At 31.3% G+C, this 27,955-nt stretch overlaps 1 protein-coding gene across 1 annotated transcript; it reads left to right on the top strand.

Annotated features, from left to right (window-relative positions):
- Positions 1-121: 121 nt before the first annotated feature.
- LOC124359663 (post-GPI attachment to proteins factor 3) lies at positions 122-27,489 on the top strand. The gene is made up of 7 exons (XM_046812597.1): positions 122-428; positions 7,400-7,551; positions 8,393-8,545; positions 9,482-9,606; positions 10,595-10,731; positions 17,065-17,269; positions 22,311-27,489. The coding sequence occupies exons 1-7, from the start codon at positions 299-301 to the stop codon at positions 22,360-22,362; spliced, it is 954 nt and encodes a 317-aa protein (XP_046668553.1). The 5' UTR covers positions 122-298; the 3' UTR covers positions 22,363-27,489.
- Positions 27,490-27,955: the final 466 nt, after the last annotated feature.

Here is a 27,955-nt window from a genome sequence, read left to right as displayed (position 1 = left end):
GACTGAGAAGAATTATACTGCAAAAAAGTCCCATGGCATAGGACATAAATTTTAATACCAAAGGCCATTACGGTTGGTCATCTGTCTTGGCTTTAAGGATGTTAGATTTATGTCAATGATGTTTTGTTTTTCCAAACAGCTGTTGGAAGAGGACATCAAGATAATGACAACATTAAGAGGAACTGTTGAGTGTGGGAAGAATTTAATCACTAAAGTTATTTATTCAACTGGAATACTTATTCAAAGTATTCCAGTTTAGAAAATGGTAGAATAGAAATGTTACAATCAAGAATGTAAAATGAATAAATTATTTACATTGGGTTTTATTTTTCTTTTAACAGGATTGGAAGCTGATGCTTCACTGGGCGATAGCTTCCCCTCGTACAAATCATGTGTAGATACGTGTAAAATGGAATATTGTCAAACAGGTAAGTTTGTCAATACATTACACTCTTATTGACAGAGGATATTCATTAAATTTTCAATTATCTCCATCCAAAAGGCTAAAGTTTCTTGCCTTTGAACCCAGTACTGTAGAAGCCTAATAGATAATTAGGAGTACTAGGCCTAGTGTAAAATCTTAGTTATATAATTTATATTTGGATAAATATTGGTTTTATTATGACCCACTAAAATGATCTACAACCATGGCTCAAAAATATTCTTGACTATATAAACTTTCATTGATAACTGATTTTATTGAAGAAACTATTACAAAGTATCGAAATATTAATAATAACTCCTAATAAGCAGTAAAACAGTTGGTGCAGTGGAAATAGTAAACTACAAATATTGTCTGTTGACGCAGTATAGGCTGTAGTTCTTTTCAAGATTTAATGTTCAAATACAGTTTAAACGAAAACAAACTGTATATCATGGCAAATGGAGATTTTAAGCTTTCATTTTTACATATAAAACATTATGTGGCGAGAAAAGAAAAACATCCCTCGAGACAGTACCCAAATTCAAGCTTAGATTACGTGAGCACTCGCACAGTTTAACTTTAACTTTGGTAACTAATAACATATTTATAATAACCTAATTTATTTATATCGTGTATTAACAAGTAGTATATAGGGACAGAGTGGCCACCATATATAGACTATTTGACTTAACTATGAAAATGACATGTCATGATGATCGTTTTTAAAGAGACAGAAGAGTCAAATTTCCCTAGGAAAATTTTCTGTTGTCAAGCTTAGAGGGAGACTAATAAGCGGGCTACACTCATTATTTGATTGTTTTTATCAATCAATTCGATATATAAAAATCGTACACAATGAAAGTTATAATAAATTACCGTAACAAGAAGAATCTCGCACATGACAATTTTAAAAACGTAAATTTAACACTTACATTTCAAAACCAACTATGGCCTAGACTTAGATATCAAAGAAACTTAATATTTATAACTTGCACAGCTTGATATCAATGTGTCACCGCTTTTGTGAAATGGAGGAAAGAATTCTTCTTATGGGTTATTAGGAGACAAACCACATGTAGAAGCAACTTAAATAAAACTCGTCACTTGTGAGAAATATCATACATATTTTCCTCATATTCATCGCCATTTTTAAAAGTCTCAAATCGGATCATTCAATATAAATAACTGAATAACTAGTTAAGGCCGCTTTTTAAAGTCTACCGAAGTTTAGCTTCCTACTCTGGTTAGGATCTTCCAGAGAATCATCCTAGCCAGAGTAGGAAACTAAACTTGACTACGGATCAGTTCTTGTTTTCTACTTTTCAAAAGGAAGCGATGTGGGCGTAATGGAGTCCATTTTGTTCCTAGTAGACTATGTTTTATTAGCCTATACAGTTTTAGTTTAGGTTATCATAAATATGTGACTAGTAGTTACCAAGTTTAAGATCATTTTAATGAGCTCTCATGTGATATGAGTTAGAATTTGGGTACTATCTCGAAGGATGTTTTTCTTTTGCCAGAAGTGCGGAAAGGCACCACAGAAGCCTGCATTGATCTGCAAGGTCATTTCCAATCGGTACTTTCCCGACCTCAAGTAATAGAGGATATGATAGTACCTAAATTCAAGACCAGGTCATGTTACCGCTCATAAACTTATTTACAATACGGATATGTATTTATCTACTTTATAACTTACAACAAATACTACATAGAGACAGAGTGGCCTCCTTTTTGCCGACATCGCTTCCTTTTTGGAGACCAGGCAGAAATCATCATAAGGACATATAATTTCGTAGTATTTCAAATAAAGTCTGTTCTTTCTAATAATTATTTTAGGTCTCCGGTAAGAATAACTCTACTAAAAATAGAGGTTTCCAGATATTTCCAAAGTACCATGTCCCTATCTATTAATTCTCTACATTCAGACTTCCATTCATAATATCTGGTGAAAGTCTGGCCATTTGTATATTCTCTAATAGAATTGATACATCCCTGAGGTAGACTAATAAGTGGCCTGCATTCTTTATTCGGTTGTTTTTATCTGAATGAATAACTCAATATTACACTTTATTTAACAAAACATGTGAGTCCTACACATTAGTTACAGTCATTTGTTATGTAAACAATAAACTGCAAGAAGATACCACAGTAATTTGTTTAAAATTTGAAAATGACAATGAATATGTAGAAATTATGTGATAAATTTTTAGATATGCATGTAAGTTGTCTTCACAAAACAGTTGCTCACTGCTATCCGTATAATCTATAAATACTGTAATGATTTCTGATATGTTGGTCTAGGCCATAATTGGATTTTTTATTTTGTAATGTTATTGTTAAATTTATGTTGGTAAAATGTATTATTCTTGTTGTAAATGTATTATAATTCTCGTTTTGTACAATTAATATATAATATCACATTTGGATAATATATTGAATAGTTCGATAATAACCAATTGAATAATGAGTGTGGGCTGCTTATTAAAGTCTCCCCAACCTTTACAATAAGACCAAAATCAGCCTGCCATTTATTAAGTTTTTGACTGCTGCTTATAGGATTAACATCAACAAACTAGGGCACCAAGAGGTAATAGGATTCTGGGTGGAGGATTAACAGGATAGGAGGAGAGGCATCAGGGTGACCGATATGAAAGGTTAGCCAACACAAAAAATATACTAAGCTAACAAATATCTGACTGTCGGACCTATTCGAAGACGTACCTAAAAATAGGCTATAGTTTATAATTTGAGTGTTACTATTGAAAATAAACTAATGAAAAAAAAATCATTTATCCTAACTACTGTTGGACCTACTCAAGGACTGTCCAACCTAACTGATGGCGAACTGTCCTACCTCAGAGCCAATCTGTCTATCCGAGCAAACCACAGTAATTTTCTTATTTCGTGATTTCCCACCCTAAATGTTCCCTTTATACAGTAATACACAATATAGCAGGAGTTCTGTTCATTTTTTAGAGAAAAAGTTGAGTTTCCTTAAACTGAATACTAATAGGCTAATCTATCAATAAAAATTAGTGATTGTGAGAAATTGTGGTATCAACTTCAATGTGTTTACTATTTACACACAATTTATATATATCATTTACTATAGTACTCTACAAAATGAACATTTTAAATTAAGGTATTTTAAGTGTCCCAAAATAAATAAATACCCAAAATTTTCAATTTCTATTCCAACTACGTGATTAAACTATTTCATGTTTAATTGTTCCATGAGAAAATAAATACTGAATAGGGGTTGAATTGAAATAAGTTGTTCATTGTTGCACTGTATCTTACCTTATCCGACCTAAAGAGGAGTTGAAGTGCTCATGTGATTTAGCTTAACAACTATCAACCAAAGATTTATCTTTTTGTCTCTTTAAATGTAAGTTACATAGATGGTTGGCTGCTCATCCCTTCTATAGTATCGATGAATTTTTAAACATGCCAAATTCAGAAATAAATGTTTTATACGTCTGTTAAATATGTAAGATTTATTTATTTTATTTCCTGACAATTTATTTTATTTTATATTTTATTAATGTTATTATAATTTAAGAATTACGTATTGGAAAAATGATGTTTTATATCATCAATATTACACTAGTCTAGTCCTACTTAAGTAGTATAAACATTAACTATGACAAGTTATGATTTGTAACATAAAATGATGACCATGTCAATGACTAAAGACCTATGCCTAAAGACAATAAAGATTTTGATTTCAGCTTAATTGTTAAATACTATCCCAAGGAATATTTTTAATATTTTTGCTAGAAGTGTTGTACGGAAGCCCCTGCTGATGGCCAGGGATATTTGCGATTAGTTCTTTCCGATGCCCATGTTGAATGATTGGGCACGAAAAAATTTATTTTCAAACGTTGCTGCCTATCAGTGTGGCCTTCGTTGCCCTCACTTCTGGCAGAAAGGGAAAACATCCCTTGATATAGTAGGCTACCTAAATTCATGCCAAGACTATATTAGCATTCTGACCTTGTTAAGAATTGCATCAATTAATTAAATAAGCAGCTCACCATTATGAAGTTATGCTTGGTAACCATACACTGAGATACAGTATGTTGATATGCACTTGAAAACACACTTTTAACTAGATAGATCACGTATATGGTTTGCAGATAATGCTGCATCATGTGCTGTGTGGAATTCAAACCACATCAATCGCTTGCTGCAGACTAAATTGATGATTGCAGTCTCTAGTTTTGTTTTATTTCCCTATGGAAAGTAATGTATTAACCAAATTGAAGTCAGTCCAATCAGAAGTATCAAAAGACAAGATCAAAGAATTTTCTTCTCCATTGAAACGACTGAAGTCCCAAGCTATCCTCAACTATTGACATTTGATTTTTATTTTGTGTATCGAGTCCTATTATGAAGGTCATGAATTTCACAAATCTCCATAGAATCCTTATGGAATATTAGATCTCTTTAAATTTGACAATGTTTACTGCCTACTACTCAATAATATGCTAATTCCACCAATAAAGAGACTTCACACTTAAAGATTTAGGTCACAGTCCATTTACAAACTTGGTTATAGTCATAATAAAATGTTGAATGTAAAGAAAAATAGGATTGGTTCCTTGTAAAATAAGCACAGTACATTCTCAGTTACTTGCTGATTTAATTAAGAATGATTCCACTTCCACAAAATTAGATAATACCTGAAAAACAATAAGAAGTCTTTTAAAAAATAACTATTAATAAGTTATGTATATTACAGGAACTATAAAGTAAGTAAATTATAAATATTTATTTTGCTTTAGTTTATTTTTGTTAAAGCACTTCTTATTTAGCTGTGTTTATAGTTCATTCAAACAAATTTTCATAAAGCAATGCATTCATTTTCTTTTATTTCTTGAAATATTGAATGTATGTTGTACAAAGTGGTGTTGATTAGAAGGGGGTAGAGCATTTTGACTGACATGCCTTTATTAAAAACCACCCTAGATGTCTTATTATAATAGGTGCAAGAATAAACCACCAAGAGTAATTGAGAGTTACTTTAATACAGCATTTATTCAATAAGAGTACATGATCAACAAAGCCCTCTATTCCATTGAGGAACTATCCACCTCTCTTTATAGTTTCCAAGATGCTTGCAATTAAGTACTAGCTGTACATTGTAAATATTATTTAGATAGTATCTAGAACTTTGACACTATTCATTGTATCACATGTGCATAAAAATGAATAAAGAATTTTGAATTGAACTGAATTGAATAGTTTTGGTTGTCGTTTTGGTTTGAATGACTTCCTTTTTTGAAATTTCATTTCATGTATATTATCAGTATACTTTGTGTACATATATACAAGTAGTATGAAACTTAGTCTTATGTAAATAAATAATCAGTTACCACTTTGAATATACTATCTTAGCATTAGGAATTATTAGCTAATTAATAGCATACTAAAATTTGTGATTTTAGCTATTCAACCTTTAAAAACATACGCTCATTAGACAGATACTACACTCTAATTATAATTAAGAATGACAATTTAATTTGAAAAGTAGGCTATATTAAACAGTTAAAATATGTTATAATAAGTAGTATTTCGGATTTAAAATATGTCTATGTGTCATTCTTATATCTAAGCAATATACATTCCAAATTTTGTCAAAATTGTCAATTAGATTTTGAGTCATTAAGTAGTAAACATCTAAACACCCAAACAGACAAATCCCCAAAGGTCCAAACATCATTCTTCACAAACTTTCACATTTATAACATTAATATGATCCCAACTTGGACTCCCTTTAAGGATAATAAAACAATTTTACTGTGATATTTAAGATTTAAGAAAATGACCACAATTTAACAAGGCATAAGATTATGCAATCTTTTTTGTGTCAATATTTAGGCCATGTTCATCAGAAATTACTTTGTGAAAACTTCAACAAGTGAAAAATGCTACTCAGAAAAGCTTTTATCTTAATTGGGTATCAACAAGATCATGGTGAGCTGTATTTGTTCTTTTTTACAACATATTTTTGTTTTGTTGCAAAAGTTGTAAATCTTGGTTGTATATATAATCTACTTTTTGTTTATCATGTATTTTTTTATCATGAATTGTTTTAAAAAGTAACAGCAGTGTTGCAGTATATATTTTTCTGTGTTGTCACAACAAAATTAGAAACTTCCATTTTAAAACGAGCAATCTGATAAAATAACACAAATAAAAGTTTTTAAAAATTATACCACATAGCTGTGTCACACAAGTGCAAGAGAACACTACAAAGAAGTTTATGTTAAGTCCACACAAAGTGTCAACTGAAAAATTGGATAAACTAGGAACAAACAAATACAAAACATCACGGCACAGGTACTGCCACAGGCATTGACCACAAGCAAGCAACTGAGAAGTGGAAATAAAAATTAAAATAATTAAAGAAACAGGATGGTGATAATGATAGGCAGGAACGTGTTTGGCTGAGAAGAAAAGAAATAATATCTAACTCTATAATACTCACTTTTCAAGTTATACTATTTTAAAGTAAAATTAGGCTTGTTTCTTAATATAACTACCATTCTGAAACTATAAATTACTTAATATCTAGGATTTCAAAATTAAAACACTTACTATTATTAAATCCAACTTTACTTTCACCCAAACTTAATATATTTATATCTTGTCTTAATCTCATTACATGTAACCTAAGTGTACATTTATGACTTTTTCCTCAATAGCTTATTTATATTTTTCCTCACTAATTGTTTTCTGAATTGATAAAGATAATTGATTAGATATAAAAGTTGAATTTATTTGCTGTGCTGTTGTATATAGAATTAATTTTTAAGTAAAAAATTGCAATAAGTAAATTTTGTTTTCTTACTTTTTTTTAGTTAAATGTGTGTGCGCATTGATGTTGCTGACTTATGCACATTCTTATGTGCATTCTTCAGTCTTAGCCTAACTAAGACAAGTATTGATCTGTCCACTTAATTTTTCCAGACGGATACTATTTCAAACAGCCAGATGGCAAGTTTAACTGGGCTGGGTTAATCCAGTGGCGTTGCTCAGACGATTGTCGCTATAGATGCATGTGGGCCATTGTCGACAATTTTGAGAGGAAGGGATGGCCTCCACCCCAGTTCCACGGGAAGGTAAGGAAAACAATATTTGATATTTTTACTGTCTTGGACCCTGTACTGTTAAAATATTGTATAGAATAATTCTATTGTTATTAAAAAGAGTGGTAATAATAAAATCAATATTTTGTTTTTTCAGCTTTAGTTTGGTGAGGAGTGGTTAAGCTCTGTTGTTTCAAAAAAGAGAAAAAGAAGGTCTGAGAGCAATAAATAAAACTAAGTACAATTAACATTGTAAACATGTAAACCCTTGTTTATTAAATCTTAATTTTTGAGGATTTCTACTATGTGTATATTAAATTAATTCTTTGTTTAACGTTTATTTTGACAACCGAAGGATTGTGAAAGAAACACAATTTTCCGAACACTTTCCATGGTTTAGTGATACAAGAAATCAGTAACAGTGCATTTAGATATTTGCAATATTGTCTTTTCCTTAGGTAAATAACTAATCCAACACATAAGTAATCTTAGTTAAAGTAAACAAATCAGACCAGAGTACTGTACCACACATAAGTCAGAATCACAACAATCAGGCGTCTGGTGCGTTTTGATTTACAAATTAACTCGAAGACATCTTGACCTGAGAACTTTGAGAAATGAGTAGTCTTAGCAAACATTACATTCAGTTTCAATATCAAGATTCAGGTTTTGTGTTAAACTATGCATTTCTTAAGAGGTATGTTTAATTGTAGGTCTCTGGAGAATTTTACCTTACATTGTGGTGAAATAAATGGTTTGGAAATTTCATTCACCTCTTCAATTAGAATGTGAATCATTGTTTAGTAAAATGATTAGGACTTACCTTATCGCACCATTTATACATCCTATGCAACTTTACTTTTTCTAATTTTAGTGGCCGTTTATCCGATGGATGGGTCTCCAAGAACCAGCATCTGTTGTGTTCTCTCTGTTAAATCTGGCTATCCATATTGTTATGTTTCGCAAGTTCAGAAATGAAGTCAGACCCAATAGTCCCATGTATAAAGTCTGGTTCCTTTACGCTGGTGTAAGTAAACTAACAATAGTACAATAAAAGTAGTTTTATGTTTCTGGTGCATTATTAATATATACTAGGATTAATTCTCAGATCACCTGTAGTTCACCAATTTTGTTCTACAGTGATTATTTGTATTGACTGTCTATTTAACTCTTCACTGCCAGGGGTGAAAAATCAGGAATTTTAAAAATAGAATGTATCTTATGTAAATTTGGATAAATACGAGAATTTAAATGAAATTTTCTCAAAATAACACTAATTTATGTTTCTCATAAATATTACAAAATTGTATGATACCCTAACTTAAAAATAGGAACAATGTGATCTATCTCTGAATTAAAAATTTTCAATTTTGAACAGCCATTTATATATTTATAAAAATAAATATTGCAACGTTTGCATTTATAGTTGTTTTATTATAGGTCTTTTAGTAATTGTAGTTTATATATTCTGAATCTACATTATATCTGGAATATTAAGAGTGTTTTAAAATTAATATTGTCTTCAAGGAGAAAAACATGGGTTTCAATGTAAAAATTATTTTTCCAAATTTTGGAATTTTGCAGACTGGATTATTAACATACATACAATTTTTTGTAAGTTTTGTTTTTACTTATTATTCTTGTAATTTAGTGAAAATAATAATATAATATAATGCGTGGTATATTTTGTAGTGAATGTATTTTTCCAATTTTTTTAAAATTCCCTTGCGAATATGCTAATTAAGACATGCCCACGGGTTGTAGGATTAATTGCCAGTTCAATAATTATTGTTGCCTCTGTTGTTTCAAAATTTAATTGGTGATAGTATTGATATGTTATTTATGTGCAAACTATTTTTTTAAAGAAAAGTAGTTCTTTAATAAAATGAAGAAATCACATCTGATTATTACTGGGCTCATTTAATTAGTTAGAAAAATTCTCAAAAATTATTGTCATTTTCAGGTTTGTATAAACTGCTGGGTATGGTCTGCCATTTTCCATTCCCGAGACCTGCCACTCACGGAATTGATGGACTATTTGTCAGCATTTGGAATGGTCTTCTATTCTCTGTATGGTATGATAATGAGGTAGGCAAATTCAAGAGTGAAAATTGTTAGCTAAATTTTATGCACAATAATTTTGGTTTCAATTTAGTTTATCGTTAAGAACAGTCCCTTAGGGCTTGATTGATGCTTGTTTCAATTTTTGGAAGACAAGTGAATTTATGAAGTAAATTTTAATTTTCTTTGGACTAAATGCATTATTATTTTATTAAAGATCAGATCGTTACTGAAAGAATAGGTTTGTGTTAAGTTCAGTGTTATGGAATTATCCACTTCCAATGCCTCTGGTCCTTTATATTTTATCAGAAGAATGGTGTCATCAATGAACATGACTGCTGGTGTAACTAGGAAGTTCAGTCATGAACAGAGGGAAAAGCACTAGTACCAAAACCAAACTCCTGGAGAACTCCTTTCTTTTTAGTCTGTTGCTAGGATCTAGTGACAGTTGTAACACCTTTAGTGGTATCGCTCAACTCCACCGGCTGTTTACAATTATTTCAACAGCTTTAGTACCAGTTGTGAGTTATTCCTTCAATCCCAAACTTTTGGTTGTAACATTGATTGTCTCACTGAGATCAAGGGATGTGCTAACGGCTGTGTTCTCTGTATCCAGTTTGTCAATGGATTTTTTGCTTAACTATTTTTTAAGAGCTATTATGTTGTGAAGTGAAGAACGACTGATTGTTCAATGTTTGGTGGCTTTTCAAAAGGAATGCAACCATTTATCTGTATCGACGATATCACGAACATGATTGATGTCATCATTATTATCGGCTTGCACATAACAAGTGGGCCAATTCAAGGCCAGGAGACAGTCATCACCAATACCAATACAGCTTTACCAAATTACCCTGCTCTAGGGTAATCCTTTGTATTGATTTATATTGTGGGGCAAATGTAAGGAAACTTAATTTTTCAACACCTCACATAAAATAAAATAAACCAGAAATGTTAAACTTGTAAAACTATCAACATAAAACATGAAGATCTTCATATATTTAATTGTGTTTAGGGTACTGATCAGAGCACCAGGACCTCTCTCGGTGTTATTTACTCTAGTCTGTGTCTCCTTCTTCATCAACCATGCAGGCTACCTAGTCTTGGACCAGTTCGACTACCAGTACAACATGTCTGCCAACATTGCCGTGGGTAAGTTCATCTTATGTCTCATAATGTAGTGGTGTTGGGAAAACTAGTTATCAACATATAGGCACATTATTGGCAGCTGGAATATTTTTATTGTAAACCTATCACCTTGTGCACATAAATTCTTAGACTTTGTTTATTTCCTTAATAACCAGAGTTGACAACATCACTGTTAAAATGCTTTTACTATGTTTATAAAGCAAAAGTGATGTTGATAAGAGTCCATTGTGATCTAATCAAAGTAAGAAGTCATCAGTCAGTATGAATGACAGCACACCACAGTTTTGAGTAATATTTAAAAAAAAACTTAATTATTAAGACCCGTTGTTCTCGCTGTAAGTCTTAGTTATCTAAACACATTTAACAAGTATTTAACATGGTATAATGTGTAATAAAATCTGCTATATTTTGAACTTAGCAATAATTGAAGACTGGATACAGCACAGACTAATATATTACTGAATTGTTTCTTAAAATATTATTTTTTAAGCTTATTGCATGTAATCTAACTGCTGAGCCATATTCTGTAATTTGTAAGAATTTGGAGAAAGATTATTTTACAACTATCCAACAAAGCTTTATAATTTTTCTTTTTTTAAAGAATGTGACACAGATACTATTATTTTTTCAAACAAAAAAAGAAAAAATAAGTCTTTAGCTAAATATTTTTATGCTTTTTTTCATAATATTGAGTTTGAACCAAATCTTGTGTATTTAATTTTTTTTAAGATTTCTTACCATACCATATTATAAAATATAGCCAAATTTTATCATACACTTTATAAAAGTGAAATGAGAGATAACATACTAAGACAATTGAATTAACAATTGAAAGTTGTTAATTTTTACTTCAAAATACAAGGGTTTTAATAACAAATTTTGGAAAATAATTATTTGATTCTCATTTAGTTTGATTTTTTCCAACATTTTATGGACATTAATTTCTAGAACATGATACATATGTTGTAACTGATCTTGTTTTTTTTATAAACACATAAATAAATAAAAACTACCTTTTTTGTAACATTTTATGTTTGAACAAATATATTATTTGTTAGTTATACTGCATAATATGCCATACAAATTGTAATAAAATTCATATGCAATACATGTTTTTGTTTTGATATTTAAAAAAATTATGTAGTGTTGTAGTTCTAGTTCTAAATAAAATGCCAACGATTATCTTAATAGCGGTAAAAGGCTAATCTCTGCAATATTTTCTTCACAGATTTCTAAAATTACATCAAGTAAAGTATATTAAACGATGATAAATTCAAAAGAATGTAAGCAGTGTTCTTACAAGACTTTAACAAAGTCAATTCCTAACAATCACGTTTAAAATTGAATAGCAAAAGTCTTGTTAAAAATTTAAATTGAAAACATGACTAATGCAACATAAATGTAAGGTATAGATTTTGCTGTGTGGCAAGTATTATATGCACACAATGTTATTTTGATATTTCACCCGACATGACATGAAATAACGATACTGGTTTTAAAAAGCTTTATCAATTAAAAAAGGTCAAATCAGAAACTATCTTTTTTTCTTATATAGTGGACTCTCTCTAGTCTGCTAACCTAGGAAATAAACCCTTGACCAGACTACTAATTACGAATACCCCAGAACCTGAGGTATTCTGTACATGTAAGATACTGCTTTTTAATTATTTATATACTTCTACATTAAAATCAACTATTAAGATAGTTCAAACAATTAATAATGATTACACACTCTAAATGTGTTTCCATGCACTTGTTCAATCGCTATGTCATAACATTCTCAGATAGCATATTATAAATATGGTGTATACGAGGTTTGCTATTTATATTTTTGTCCTTGGCAAAATCGACCGTTCCGGGCATTATCTGAAATTTCCGGTGTAAACTTTACATTGTTGAACATAACCTCAACTACTATATTTTGTCATTTGAGTGCGATTAGGGAGGTTGTATGCAAAAAAGTGCAGTCTCTTGTCAAAAATGGAATGACCCGTAAACACTTTCATGGAGATATTTTTCATAACTTTTGATGTGGATTATTATAGCAAGAGTGCATCAATGAACTTAATACATTATATAGCAAGAAAGCCCCCATCCTACAGCACTGTAAAAAACTGGTTTAATGAGTTCAACATAGCTGATGTTAACTCCAGGACAAAAGAAAGTCATTTTTGTGTTCAAAATAAATATTTTGAAGCTTCCTCAGTTGGAGTGGAAAAATTGCTTAAAAAATTGGTTTAAAACACATGGAAAAGTGTATTAATCTTTAGGGAGAATATTTTGAAAAATTATAAAACTAGATTTGATTATAAATACTGGTTTTCTTTATTGTTAGACCAAAAATGTAATAGCAACCCTCCTATACAGTGCAAATGTCCGGAATAAAACACTATAAACAGACAAGTTGACTCCTGTTGATTTCTGCCATGAATTATTCTGCGGGCAAATGACTCGTTTCTCTTGTCAGACTGGCCAACCCATCAAGGCCAAACAAGAGAGATTTGCAATTCATCTATTTTCTATTTTATTTATTTCATTTTCTGGAATGATACTCATGTTGTTTATTTGTTTTTTTGTGTGTAGTTAACTCATTAGTTGCTCTATACCTGTTGTTATATCTTTTTAATTGTTTCATCAAATTTAGTTACTATTAATAATTAAATTTGTTGTTGTTTAATTTTCAGTGATTTATTTTGCTACAATTCTTGATTTTCAATTGTTTCTATAGGTGTATTGATGTATAGGCAATTACATCAAGAGTGATAATATTCATGCTAACATCGTTATACATTGAGGGCTCAAAAAGTTTGTAAGTTTTGTAAAATAGTTTATTTAATTTTACTACCTGGGGCTTTTTGGTTTTTGTCCTTTTTATTACTGCTATTATTAGGAAATATCTTAAACTTTATGTATAACTTTTTATTTTACTTTTTAATATTCTTCCTTTTCTGTTTTAATTTAGAAATCAATAAATTGAACGTTAGCAACATTAAACTGTCTACAGACTCTTTAATGGTTTCTGTCATTTATCAATATCCATTTTGTTTCTGCAATATAATTATGATGATAAAAATGTTTTGGTCTAAGGATCTCTGCCCTTTTAATTTATAGTACTTAAATGCATTTTTATTAGTTTTACTATTACTGAGCAGCCATTAAAGTTAAAATTATTTATGTATTATGCTTGTCTCTATTTTTATCGTCACATTGTTTGTCACAGCTACTAACAGATGTGTCGTCGTATTGGTCAAGTTAACCTCAAGCCATTAGTGCTGCTCAGTTGCTGGTCACAATTTTTTATGTTTTTAGCTTTTGTATTTTGTTCATTATCGTCTTGATCATGCTTTTATTCCATAATTATGCTTTATGTAACTGTGCCAAGTATTCCTGTATGATTCTAGCCAAGTGATTGTAGCCAAATATCTGGCTTGAAGGTGATTATTTAATTAAAACTGCAGGATAACTGGTTTATATGTATGTGCCTGTTTGCATGATTTGTCAAAGAGATTCTCTGATAATATCAAAAATCATATAGCTGTAAATTAAAACCAGTTATTTATTTATTTTTATCTTTGGTTCTTTTGTTATAAATTGGTAGACGGTACTCTTAAGACTTTGAATAGAACCTTACTTCTTCATTTGTATATATTGTAAATACATTGTGGTGGAATAAATGCATTTATAATAAATTACTTACTATTCAATTATTTTCGGAATAGAATGTACATACACATTGTAATAATGCTTGCTTATATATAACATATATAATACTTCTTTGGGAGTATGTGCTACAAACTATATTTTATGTTTTTATCATCATGATATTCTGAACGTTATGTACATTTTTTCATGTGCAAGGTTTTCTATAATAAGTAACTAATTTTTCAGAAATGGATTCAAGGAATCAAGATAAAAAAAATCAAAGGAAACATACAGTATATACAAAATTGTTGTATTTTCAGGCTGTATTTTTATATTTGTAATGGTTCAAGCTATATCACTGAAATTTGGGACACATATAGTAGTATCCTTGAGTATAATAGTGAAGAATAAAAATATGCCATATTCAGTTTCAAAATGGTGACGTTTATTCACAAACCAAACTTCATGGAAACTTTAAGTATTTGACTAATACACAATGAATTAATCAATGAATTACGTGTGAATGAATTGAATTTATGTGTGATTTACTCACAAAAACATCTGTGAGTAGCATGGATTCTATTCTGAAAAATTACCAATATAGAAGAAAAACTATTATTATATGCATTAAAAATAAAGTAAAGTGAAGAATGTCTTTTTTACCAGGTGAAGTTATAACTTAGAAGCCCTCTCTAACACTTAACCAACGGCTTAAAGGTGACTTCTGAACCACCACCAATGGCCAGGCAGGGAGTACCCCGTGAAAATCTGCTGTACCCGCTACACTATGCCTTTACCTACATTTATAAGCTATTTTATATGTAATCCCTGTTCAGATTGAGATACTTTTCATAGCATGACACAAGTTTTTCAAGTCAACTGTAAAGAAATCTGCCAATTGATAGCAAGTAAACAATGGTCTCCGGGTCTTCATCGCTGATAGGTGGTAGCTACATGATACTAGATCTGGGCTGTTTTGGATGATAATCAATCATCTCCCATCAAAATCACCCAAGAGCTGTCAAGGTGAAACAAAAGTTTTGAGCTCAGTTTTCCCCGACATTTGTTTCGTATTACCCGCCATAGTTTCTCCAATGTTTAAGTACTTTTCTGCATTGATTGTTGAGCAAGGAAATCAACCAGAATAAGACCCTTATAGTCCCAAAAATATTTACCATTATTATACTGGCTGACAGTTGGAGACATTTTCTTGATTTTTTGGGAGAATATGTGTGTTTCCTTTTCACATATTGCCTTTTCATCTCATAATTTAATATGCTTCACCCGTGTTTATTCTTCAAGGAATTATAACAATCTAGCAGATCTTTTTATTTTTTATCCTTTTTGAACTCACCTGGCACAAAATTTGTGGTTGACAAGCTTCTCCACAACAATTTCATAAACTATAGTTTGTAAAATTTGGGAGAAATGTTCTGAAAGTTGAGTGATTGTAAAGCAGCAATATTCACGAATGTTCCATTAATTTTAATCAACGAGTCTTAATAACGGCTTGGCTAACCATTGCAATTCTGGCCATGAACATTGGTGTGGTCATTTTTAAAATCAATACACTACTGCCTTACACTGCTTTTATTCGTTATTGCATTCCCAGAAAGTTTATTGCATTCCCAGAAAGTTGGTGGTGGATTTCAATCAGTTTGTAGTTCTTTGTTAAAAAAATAATTATGAAGCCTACTTTACAACTAAAAAGTGGTAGGATTTTTAATTGTAGCACACTTTTGGAGAGATATATAGTGCCTACTATCATAGTTTTTCATGCGTACTGAGTATGAATGAGTATATGAATCTTTTTACTACCAGATGGCAACTCTATCCTGCTCCCTGCCAAGATAGTCCCAATCTTCTGATCTTTGTTTAAACTAGCCTTGTAATATCACAGGAAGTAAAAATCCTGAAATTATCCACTCATGTAATTATATTATATTTAGAATAATTTATAAATAACCTATAAGAATGCAAATTGGTCGACCTTCAGCTGAAGATAAACTGCATCGTACTGGTAAACCTGGTATTGTATGGAGTGCAACTTAATTATCTGTTGATTAGCATTAGTATAGTAAATATAGTTAAGGCTGTTAATTAATCGATTGAGTTCAAATTTGGCTTCATTTGACAAAACAAATATTACTTCATATTTTATTTGTTATACTTTTTGTTCTGAAACTACTCACAGAACATCTTTCTGAATTGTATTATTTCATGCATATAGATATCATGAGATATATGACGTTAGCTTATAAAAGTCAATGAACACACTTTTTAAATGTGTGTCTGAGAAAATCATAATTTTGTAGGTTTTGTAACAGTAAGCATTGCTGTTTTTATTAACTATAAGGAGTTTCTTTGTCTCATTCACTTTCTTAGTCACATTTTCACTATTCCTTGCATCTCAAACCTGTTTCAAATTTTCTGGCAATGACTAATCATTGTGTTCCAAATTTCATTTTTCAATGTCTCTAGTCCTCTCCAACAATTTCGATCGCCAAATTACTCAGATCAAGTGACAACTGAACATTAATCAAGTTGATTACAGATTAAATTACATAATGGTGACTGATGTCAGTTTTCAAGCAATCAGTGAAAGTTTCTAATTTCTATAATCATTAAAACAGTGTATACAATTTTTTGTACACTCAGTAGGACTAATACCACCTGTGGTTGGATATTCTTCAGGTATCCTAAGTGCTGGTGTTTCGGCTGTATGGAGTCTGGCATCATGGAGGCAGGTGAACCACTCCAAGTACCTGGCCACTGTAGTGGTCCTGGGCCTGCTCACCACACTCCTAGAGGTCTCTGACTTTCCACCCTACCTCTGGGCATTCGACGCTCACGCTCTGTGGCACCTCTCCACCACACCGATACCTTATTTCTTTTGGAGGTCTGTTAATATAAGGATTTCTACATTTGCTATCGCTAATCGTTAAAAAATGCATAACAATAAGTTTTGAGATTGAAATCTATATTCTCTGTCAGGCGTGAAAACCAACAATTATACATGTACTTAAAACCTACAGCATGCGGCAATAAACTAATTCTAAAAGCGAAAAAAAAAGAAAATAAAATAATCATACCCAAAAATTGTGTGGAAAATGAACCCAGGCATTTTCACTGAATAGAAGTCAAGAGTACACAATACACGTCACACGAGCACAGTTAAAAGTGAGACACTTAACAAGAAAACAATGACTTAACTTAGCATCTGAAATAATGAAACAGCAAGGGGAAAGGTAAAGGTAGCCACCACAGCCCTATGTTTTGGTCCTTAATGTCATGGTGTGTGTAGTAATTTTCTTGGTTGAGGTTTGATTGGTAACATCTTTCTGGATTTCTAGTTAGTTCTTTTTTTAATATTTGTACCCAAATTGGCCTAACCTCAAACAGAGGCTGACCTAGCGGTTTGTCTGCTAATTTTATGCATGAAACCTTAATAAGTTAGTGTTTGAAAACATTCTCCTCATGGTCTATTATAGCTTAACCTCATTTCATGATGATTTTAAGATCAGCAATATTAAGCAATTCTAGACTTTCATTGGCCCTTATTTGTATTATTTATGTTCTTTAATTATCACATTTAGTGATATTTTAGTCTCGCGTATGTATTACCTATTATAAGAACATATTATACAGTAAACACAGTTTTTGAGTCCTGTTTCATTTTTTTTGGTTTGGTGTTTACGAGACTAAGAGTGTTTTATGTTCTAAAAGCGGTTCTAATATTATATTTTCTGCCAATTTTTCTAATTTTCTGCAATAATCCCATCACTTCAGGGATTGACATGTCAATAAATCTATCTTTATTTTCTGACTCTAGGTTTTTTCTATTGTTTCTTTTGCACAATTCAATTTTGAGGTCAATTCAACGTTTTTGATTTCTTCTTTTAACGCATCTTTGTCTGAGCACAAGCTCTTTGTTCTGTCAAACAAAAAGTATGTGACTCCTTCTTTGACAGATTTTTTATAGTTCGATTGTAGATTTAGATATTGGCACATGTGTCCTCTTATGATAAGCTGTAGTCTTAAGGATGTCCCTAACTCTTACTACGCACCCATCCAGAAAGGGTACTCATAGTTTGTTTTGGACTTCTACCTCCATTATTGGGTGATTGGAAGGAGAAATGCTATTTATTTGGGACAAAAATTCATTAATTTCAGTGTCTCTATGAGGGAATATGATGAAAGTGTTATGCACTTATCTTCACCACATCCACAGAAGGAGGCAATTGTAGTGCCTCTTCCCAAAGTCAAAGCACCTTCATCTGTATCCGAGCTGCGTCCAATTTCGGTATTGCCTGCCCTGTCGAAGATAATGGAGAAGCTGGTTGTTTCACAAATGGTACAATTTCTGGAGTCGGAGAATATCATTCCAGCCTTACAGTCTGGGTTCAGGAAGGACCATAGCACTGCAACTGCGCTTTTGCTCGTTTGTGACGAGTTGCTTCACGCAAGGGCGGATAAGAAAGCATCTCTTCTTGCAATGCTGGACTTTTCACATGCATTCGACTCAATAGACCACAGGATGTTGTTGGCTGTCATGCATTTTTATGGTTTTCGACCAGAGGTGGTTTCTTGGTTTGATTCCTATTTGGTGAATAGGAGACAAAAGGTTAAAATTGGGATGGATTTCTCCTCATCTTTAAGTAGAGTTGCTGGTGTTCCACAGGGAAGTTGCCTTGGGCCCATTCTATTCACCCTGTTTTCCGCCACTATGGGTTCAGACTTGCAACATAGTCGCTTGTATTCATACGCCGATGATGCTCAACTGTGTGTTTCATATGAAGCCGGAAGAGCTGACTCAGCAGTTTCCATTTTGAATGCTGACTTAAGCATTGTCCATGATTGGTCTGAGAGGCATGGGATTAAACTGAACAAGGAAAAGTGTAGTGTGTTGTCGATTCCTTCCAATGTGGGTTCGGAGACAGTGGGTGAGGTGTTGCTTGGCAGTGTCAGACTGAAGGAGTGTGAATCCTCAAAGCTCTTGGGCCTCATGCTTGATAGTGGCCTCACACTATCTGGTCATGTAAGTGCTGTTTGCCGGCGAACACTTGGTCGACTGAGAATGCTATACAAGCATAGGCACATGTTTCCTAGAGAGACCAGGCTTCGCCTTGTCCGGGCTCTTGTGCTCTCTGTGATCGATTATTGCCTCCCTGTCTATGGCAACATTGTGTCTAAAGGAGATTTAGGAAAATTACAGAGGGTCCAAAATATATGTGTGTAAGGTATGTATGTGGTTTAAGAAGGTTTGACCATGTTTCGGAGGCTCGACGATCGCTGGGTTTGTTGACTGTAGCTGATACTTGTACCCTGCGCTCCTCATGCCTGGTTTACAGAATCCTGACCACTGGCAGGCCGGGATATCTGAGAGAATAACTAAAAAGCAGGTCTCAAGTCCGATCTCGCAGTACTAGACAGGATCAAGTGTTGGAGATGCCTCGCGTTCGCCGTGAATTTGAAAGAAAGCGATTTGCGTACTTTGCTCCCAAATTATATAATGAACTGTCCTCCAGCGTAACAGGCCAGGGTGTATCTGAAACGACCTACAAAGAAAATATATACAAGTATTTAATGTACAATACAAGGTGATATAGCCATATATAACTGTATGTCTAATATTATGTTTTATTTATTAATAACTATAAAATAAGCTTTTAATTTTTTAAGAACTATAATAAGACATGAGTCGTTTTGTAAACCAGCAATTATTGTTGAAAACCGCTCCAAAATAAAGTCCTTATTTATTTATTTATTTATTTATCCTCAGTTTGAACTCAGTTCAAGGATTTGTTATCAAATTCTTCCATTAAGATATTGGTGATAGAGGAGATCCCAATTCCATTCCCTCATCCTAACTGTAAATTTTATTCTCTAGATTAAAATAGTTCTATTGAGTGGCACACCTCTAACAGTTACATAATTACATGAATAGTAATTCTCTTGGTTAGTGTTTGTTCTTCTGTTATTCAAATTTCTGTGATTTAGAATATTTCTGGAACTGGTACATTAGTAAACAGACTTTCAACATCAAAGTTAACTAGCTTATCAATTTCAGCCAATTTCTAAGTTTTTGACCTCTTGAGGAAGTGTTTGGAATTTTTAATAAAAGAGTCGGTATTTTCTACAAGTGATGTTATGATGCCCAAGAGGATATTTCCTTACACTCTGAATATCGGGAACTAATTATTAGTCAGAGAGGAATGCCAGGTTTGTGGATTTTAGGAAGGCCATACATGTGTGGAACTTTGAAATGATGAGGAGTTAATTTAGATCTAAATCTGGAAAATAAGGTTCTTTATATATTTATCAAGGGTTTTAGCTATTTTGCACTCATACAAAAGCTATTTTGCAATTGATATTTTGCTCTTTATCAATTGCATCTTTCTTAAGGGTAGTATATTCACCAGGATTCAAGTTGCTGCCAGCATATATGTTTATAAAAAAAAATTCAACTTTTTATATTTTCACCGATTTGAAGATATTTGTTTACAAACAATTAACAGTTAAAAAAAAAAAAATACTGTTAACTACAGATTGACTGTAAAGACAGGAAAAACTTGAACTTTTAAAATGCTGGATTCTTCATGCTGGAAAGTATTAAATCTACGCTAATTTCACAGATCTCACACGTAAGATGTGCTGGCATGCCAACTGCTACTAGTGAGTCCATACATCAGCATTTTCACTTGACCCAAAGGATTTTATTATGAGAGAATGAATAGTCTAGGACCCTGCACTTAGACCTAAAAGGACCTTTGCACCTCCATTACTTGTATTTGACTCTCAAATCTCAGGCTTCTGCAAAAACAATTACATTTGTATCCTCTTGTTCTCTAATTTCCTTTGGGGTCATGAGGTAAACCCCTAGGAATGTTTTCCCAGTTTTATAAAAAGCTGGACAGTTCAGTTGATTTTTATACTGGATTTATAATGTTTGTTTACTTGCTTATTTTAAAGTTTTGTGAAAATCCTAGGTTTATATTGCAGTAATGTTCCACTTTGGCATTTGAACTGGGTACTTTCCTACAAATTAGTAGTTTTTAGCATTCCACAAACTCCAGCACTTCTATATAATTTATTTTCATAAAATAACACTTATTATTTACCACTGTGTGTTCACTTTCACTAAACATCAATAAATCCAAAAGTCAATCATTAGAAAGATATTGAACTATATCACTGTCGAGAACTCATGTTCAACGTGGTATCATAACGTGTTATAAACAACTAACAGCTGGGTGAGTTTCAAAAACATCAAGTCATTCCAGAGTGACTATAAAGATAAAAATAAACAAACTACACTATGAAAATGTTCAACTCTTCACATACAATTTTGAATCCAATCCACTCCAATATTCCAGTGTTAAATATGGAGCCAACTCCAAGTTTTACCTATTGCTTATGTCAGATTACACACGTACATTGACAGACTCAGAGTTGATAGTATAACTCAGTGTTTTATTTGTATAGTATAAGATCTAATTGAGCTTTAATTGAGTGTGCACACAACACAACACAATTTGTGTGTGTAAATTCTCGGGTTACTTGTCATTTCATCATGTGCTGATTCTTACTGTACCTGCAAAACTGCAACGTAATAGTTTTAAAACAAGTTGAGTACATGGTTTTTGTTTTATAATGCGCTATGATAAGTGGTAAATTATTTTGCACAATACAATTTATAGAGTGCATTAAAGAAGTTTAAGAAGCCTCAAACTCTCAAGACAGAGATTTGTTTTTTTGCTATTACAGGAATTTATTAACAACTTTGAATACATGAAAAATAAATAAACTACTATAAAATATAATTGAATTATTTAAATTTTAGTTTGAAATTTGTCAGTAGCTTAACATATTTTTAAAATGTACATATGTTAAAACCTTAGCTAACAGTCTATGCTAATCAAAAGAATAACTTGTTCAAGGTTTGTAATAGAAGATTGCAAGCACCTGAGGAAAACTCTAAAGGAGAGATGACAAAACCTGAACTGCATCTTGAACAAGTGGGTGCGTCGCAGCAGTCTTCCGAGCAACTACATCAAATTGTTACGATGCAAAGAGAATCCCTCCTAGCCCAACGTTTCCACCTGTAAACGAGTCTAGACTTAAGCAGTACAAATTACACATCAGTAACTTTTAGCCGTCTTATGTGATAAGTAAATTAGATTCAAGACTAGCTCTATTCTAACTTCCTTTCCTTGTGGTGAAGCAGCAGTTGGTGTACAAAAATCGTGAATGAATCCATTCATTGAAAATAATACCATCTTTTGCTGCTGCTACATTATTATATTTTAATCGACAATTTGACTGATTTCTTTCTTGGGATCATTTATGATGATGATGAGTTAACTTTAACAATTGTGATATTGGCTTTTATGCCACAAGAGATCTACTATATTTATTGATGTTATGTGTAATGTATTACCCACTATAGTCTGTGAAATAGATATTAAAATCTGTAGGAAGAAGCAATTCATTTAACCACAGGGTTTTAAGTTAAAGATATTGCATGATTCAGCAATGGTTTCAGTTTCAACGTTTTTGACCTCTCAAGGAAGTCTTTAGAATTTTTAATAAAAGAGTTAGTTTTTTCCTACAAGTGGTGACAGGATGCCCAAGAGCATATTTCCCTACACTGTGAATATCAGGAACTAATTATTAGTTAGTTGTTTTTAATTAATTTTGATCTGAATTTTTATGACAACAGTTCTTTATATTTATCAATGGGTCTGGCTTAAGTTAAACGTTTAAAGATATTTTTTATTTTACTTTTAAATTATTTAAGTACACATGTGTTCATTTTTATTTGTTAGTTTGACCATTTTGTAATGGTAAAAGTTAAATGTTAATTTTTAACATAAGGTAAGATAAGACTATGTTAATTTTTATTGTGTCATATTTTGAAGCTCTGCTTCTGTACGATTACGATCAACATAATAATGCAATAGTCCTTAATGTTGGTAATACTCAAGTTCTTTCATGTAGATATAGATGCTTGAAAAACAAAAATATTATAACACAATCTTAACGTACTACACATATTTTGCTATTTTTCCTACTGTTTAGGCATCTGTTGGGGCTGAATTGTTGTTGTGTTAAATGGTACAGAATATGAAATTTACTAGAAATGTCAAAAATGTTTAACAAATTATGATAAAAGTATTCCAAATATTGGATGTTATTGTTTTATGTCAAGCAGGTTTTATACTATTTAAACAAACAAAGAGCAATGTCAAGGATTGATATTATCCAGTAATATCGCTCAACTCCAGTATGTTCAACTAGTGATATGTCATTTTAAAGTACATTTTGAACCACTGCTGCCATAAAGAAAATAATTTTAGCGATATCAGTAATCAAAGTACACCCACATCAATAAGTGAGAATTACATGTTAGCTATATAGAAATCACAGATCAAAATAAATTTATCTCATTTAGAAGCAGTTATGTATTGTTCATATTTTCTAATAGGCACGGCTCTTACCAAAAATACATTGTATTCAGTTTAGGAAAGCCTAAAAACTGTGAAAACTTAGTATGCCCACAACATTTTGAGGTTCTTTTAGTTTTCTAATTAAAAACTTCTTACTATATAAGATCTAGGCTGCTTTAATTTGGTACTCTGTATTTTGTATCAAACAATATATTTTTTAGAATTTTATGGAAATGTTGGTGTAGTTACAATTTATTTTTAATCAAGATTGCAGTTCAATGTATTTGAAAATGTATAAATTATGTATGTATATAAGTACCACAGAAAATTCCTGTCGGGGATCAAAAGAACTTATAATTAGTAATAGTTTCTTCAAATATATTGTATATATCAAACTCATGACTATTATGAATCTAATTTTATATTACTTCAAAATGCTGATCTTCATGTATACGTGTACACTATTTTTATAAATTTATTATTATTGTGTTCAATATTATATTATACTATAACATTAAAGTTTAAGTTAGTGAATCTTGCCCCTCAAATAAACTAAAACTATAATAGTTTGTAATTATTGATAGCCATGCATCTGTGTTCTGTGTAAATAGATACTTAGTTTTAGAATTAAGACAGAATTGATGTATTATACTCAACTCAACTTACATAACCCTAAGATCCAGAGGTTTTTTACTTGCCTCCAGCAACTTAATGTACTTTCCTGCTATCCCAATTTTAAAACTATGGGCGCATATGAGTTAATGTGACAGAGTACTAACATTTTTAAGGACATATTAATTTTTTTCAAAATAGTTCAAACTAATGTTTCTTTAACCCTTTGATTCCTGCGTCATCAACTATTGTACAAAAAGTATATAAATTTCCGATATTGACTTTTTATAGTTTGTATTCTGCTAATATTTAACATCATATTCTGTTATTCCAGTTATTTAAACATATTACTATGTTCTATAGATTCCATTGTCAATGTGAAAATATTTTCAATATGTTATTTCATAGCTTAGTTTATACTGAGTTTTTATAAATTTAGTATTTGGTTTTGTACATGTGACCAAAATAGACACATCACTCCCAAGGGTTGAAACTGTATTAATCATAATAATACATATGCTGTTACGAATGGTACATGCCTTCTTTTAACTTTGGCACTGGCAGTATTTTAATGACAATCCCTGCAGTAGTAGTGATCCAAATAATATCATGGTTTGGTAAAATGATTGACTTATAACTGTACTGAATATTGTGTTTTACGATAATAGTTAGGTACGTTTCGGAAAACAAAATATAGTTCTGTAACTCATTTATGCTCGCTGTATACTTTTGAGAACAGTCAACTTGGCTACCTTGTGCTCTGTGCTATCATGATGTAATAATAAATTGGATTATTTGCATAGATTAAATACAGTTTATTTCTTGTTACGTAGAAAGTGCAAGAGTTATATTAATTAACAAATTGTAATAACGTAATTACTATATTAAAAATTAACAAAAACCAATATCTTAAAATATTTTGCAATTGTAATAATATTTTAGTTTGTAATTTAAAAGTTAGCTTTTGTGGTCAGCCGATAAGTGTAGCCTAATCCATCTTTGATTTTGTATTTGTAGTAAAATGGCTTACTGCTGGTTATTATTTCCTCATAAACCATATATTTTCAAAAATAGACAACTGTGGTCGTGTTTTGACCATCTTATAATTCCGAACTTCATTTATAATATATATGTTACCATATAAATTGTATAATTTATTTATCCAATTGCTTTAACGCTTATAAAATATATATTAATATAATATTTCATGTTTTCAAATTCCACAGATACTATTAAATAAAACCATACAGCTTATGAAAGCTAATTTTTTTAGAGTGAGAGAACAGTTTGAGTGTAAGTGAATCATTGGGGAAGAAATTTGCCACTACAGGATTTTTAAAAATCAGGGTCATTCTCATTGTGTGATTATTGCTATAGTTTAGAGAAGCTGCTACTGAAATTGTAAAGATTCTCTATCAATAAATATTCTTAGAATAAGTGAATAGAATTTATAGACAAGATGAAGAAAATAAGGACGATGTCTTGTCTTATAAAAGCTCTGGTTGTAGGGTAATTCACAAAACAATTAGTAAACGTTCATGGATGATGCTTTTGTTGTTTCATTTCATTTGGTTATTCACATAGGTTACGGACATCTCATTCATAAGATATAGATTGTTAGAGATAAAGACCAGATCTGAGTGTTACTATTGGCTAGGTAAGAAATGTGAGTCCTGTGTTCATTTCTATATTTTTGCTTTTTTAGTATGTCTATGTAATCATGACAATATCCTAACACTTATAAGTAATTTGAAGGGAGGGAAATTAGTGCCAACCATCGTTCTTAGCTAAACTGAGCTGCCTGTTTTTATGTGAAAGCCATAAATTCCAAGCATCACTGAACAGTTTGCAAAATCTCCACTGGATTGCTCTGTGTATTTCTTGCTTTTATTATTACTCTGTGGAACCTCTTAGGAGGAAAATATTGATGACTCGGATATTGATTCAGAATAGCCTTTAAACAGGTTTCCACAGTTTGAGTTCAATGTTGCTTGGAATAATTATATTTATCCTAAACTATAGTGTTTGTTATTTTGAGTTAGCATTAGAGCCAGTTATTTTGAGTTAGTATTAGAGCCAATACATTTTTACCAAGTAATGTTAACATGAAATTAAATGCTGAACCAATAAAAATTGTGTGGTTTGAGGCTTAAACCATGTCAAATGATTTTGTTCACATGTCCTTTAATGAGAAACGTGAAAAGGTATTTTAATGCTTCGCACTATATTCTCCCGAATTAGTCTATGTTGGTAGGCTCTCTATATCCCTGAAGACCCGTTTTGTAATATAATTATGCATATAAAAAGAATATTATTGCATTTTAAAAGGTTATCTTAATAGATTATTGCACAAATATACCTAACCTAAATACTTTTAAACTAATCTTAATTTCTTTGCCAACATCATGGTTTATGGATTTAGTCAAACTTAAAATATTCAACACATCAAAGCTAAAAAAAAATATGTTTGACATTATTTTTCTCTAACCCCTTCATTTAATATTAATTGGCAAAATTGATTAACGCTCTTAAATTTATCTTTGCCAAAAAATGAAAGTACTAAACATTTGTTTAAACATTACCAAAACTGGCAGAATAGTAAGGAGCTGGCTCAGTTTGGTGCCCTAAATGTTACCAAACGCAAACTGTAAACTTCCTAAATATCCTTTTCTTCCATGTTTAATCTTGTTATTCTCTATTGACTGTTTACTGTTCAATGACTAGTTCTAATAAAAATGTGTATGAGATAAACAAGTTGGTGTTTGTAAGTGATATCCTGGTTGTTTAATCCTGTTGTTGTCACGAAAAGTTAGTGTGTGTTATTTATTAAGATATTTATAGAGTTGTAATGTTTCTGTATTTTTATTGTTACTTTTAAACTTCCTCTGTTAGAAATATAAAAAGATGTTCAATACTGTCTGACTGTACATTGTAATGATCTATTCTTGAATATATGAATATTTTAAAGACCAACTTCATGTACATACTGTTAAAGTGATTATAGTGTTTCTCTCCTTCAATCTTATTTTTTGTAATAAAATACATGTCTGATATTTTATAAAGGTGCAAATTCTTATCCTTCTTACCCTATAAATTAGTATTGCAAATAATATAAGTTTTTGATCCTGTTTCTCATTATGTATATTTACTTTATGATCAGCATTAGGTAGCTTAATGCTTTTTATTTATTCATAGAGGTAATATATTGAATAACGTTAATTCAATTAATTAATATATGTACAACATGGTACCAGATGATGACTAGATGAAGTACCAGCAGGTAGGAAAGGCAGACAGCTGTAAAGGTACTTACTTCACAAACCATCATACACTGAACAGAGACTACAATAGAACTGAGTAAAAGAAATAACATGTTATTTATCAAAGGGGTAGTAAGAGATGACACATATGACATCTTCCTCATTAAATGAGAATCTAATGATTAAATTTGTCTATTATCTTAGTGTGGCTAAAAGATGTTATGTGCATTTTGTTCGCTCTAGTAAATCTAAAGAACTATACGT

Source organism: Homalodisca vitripennis, chromosome 4 (assembly GCF_021130785.1).
Source record: "Homalodisca vitripennis isolate AUS2020 chromosome 4, UT_GWSS_2.1, whole genome shotgun sequence".
Lineage (NCBI taxonomy): Eukaryota > Metazoa > Arthropoda > Insecta > Hemiptera > Cicadellidae > Homalodisca > Homalodisca vitripennis.
Note: the sequence above shows the minus strand (reverse complement) of the source record. Positions and strands in the feature narration are given on the sequence as shown.

Coding starts and splice junctions, on each gene's coding strand:
- LOC124359663 (XM_046812597.1), top strand. CDS start 299: ATGAATAAATTATTTACATTGGGTTTTATTTTTCTTTTAACAGGATTG. Junction 10,732..17,064: donor GTCTGCCAACATTGCCGTGG/GTAAGTTCATCT, acceptor GATATTCTTCAG/GTATCCTAAGTGCTGGTGTT. Junction 17,270..22,310: donor ATACCTTATTTCTTTTGGAG/GTCTGTTAATAT, acceptor AACTTGTTCAAG/GTTTGTAATAGAAGATTGCA.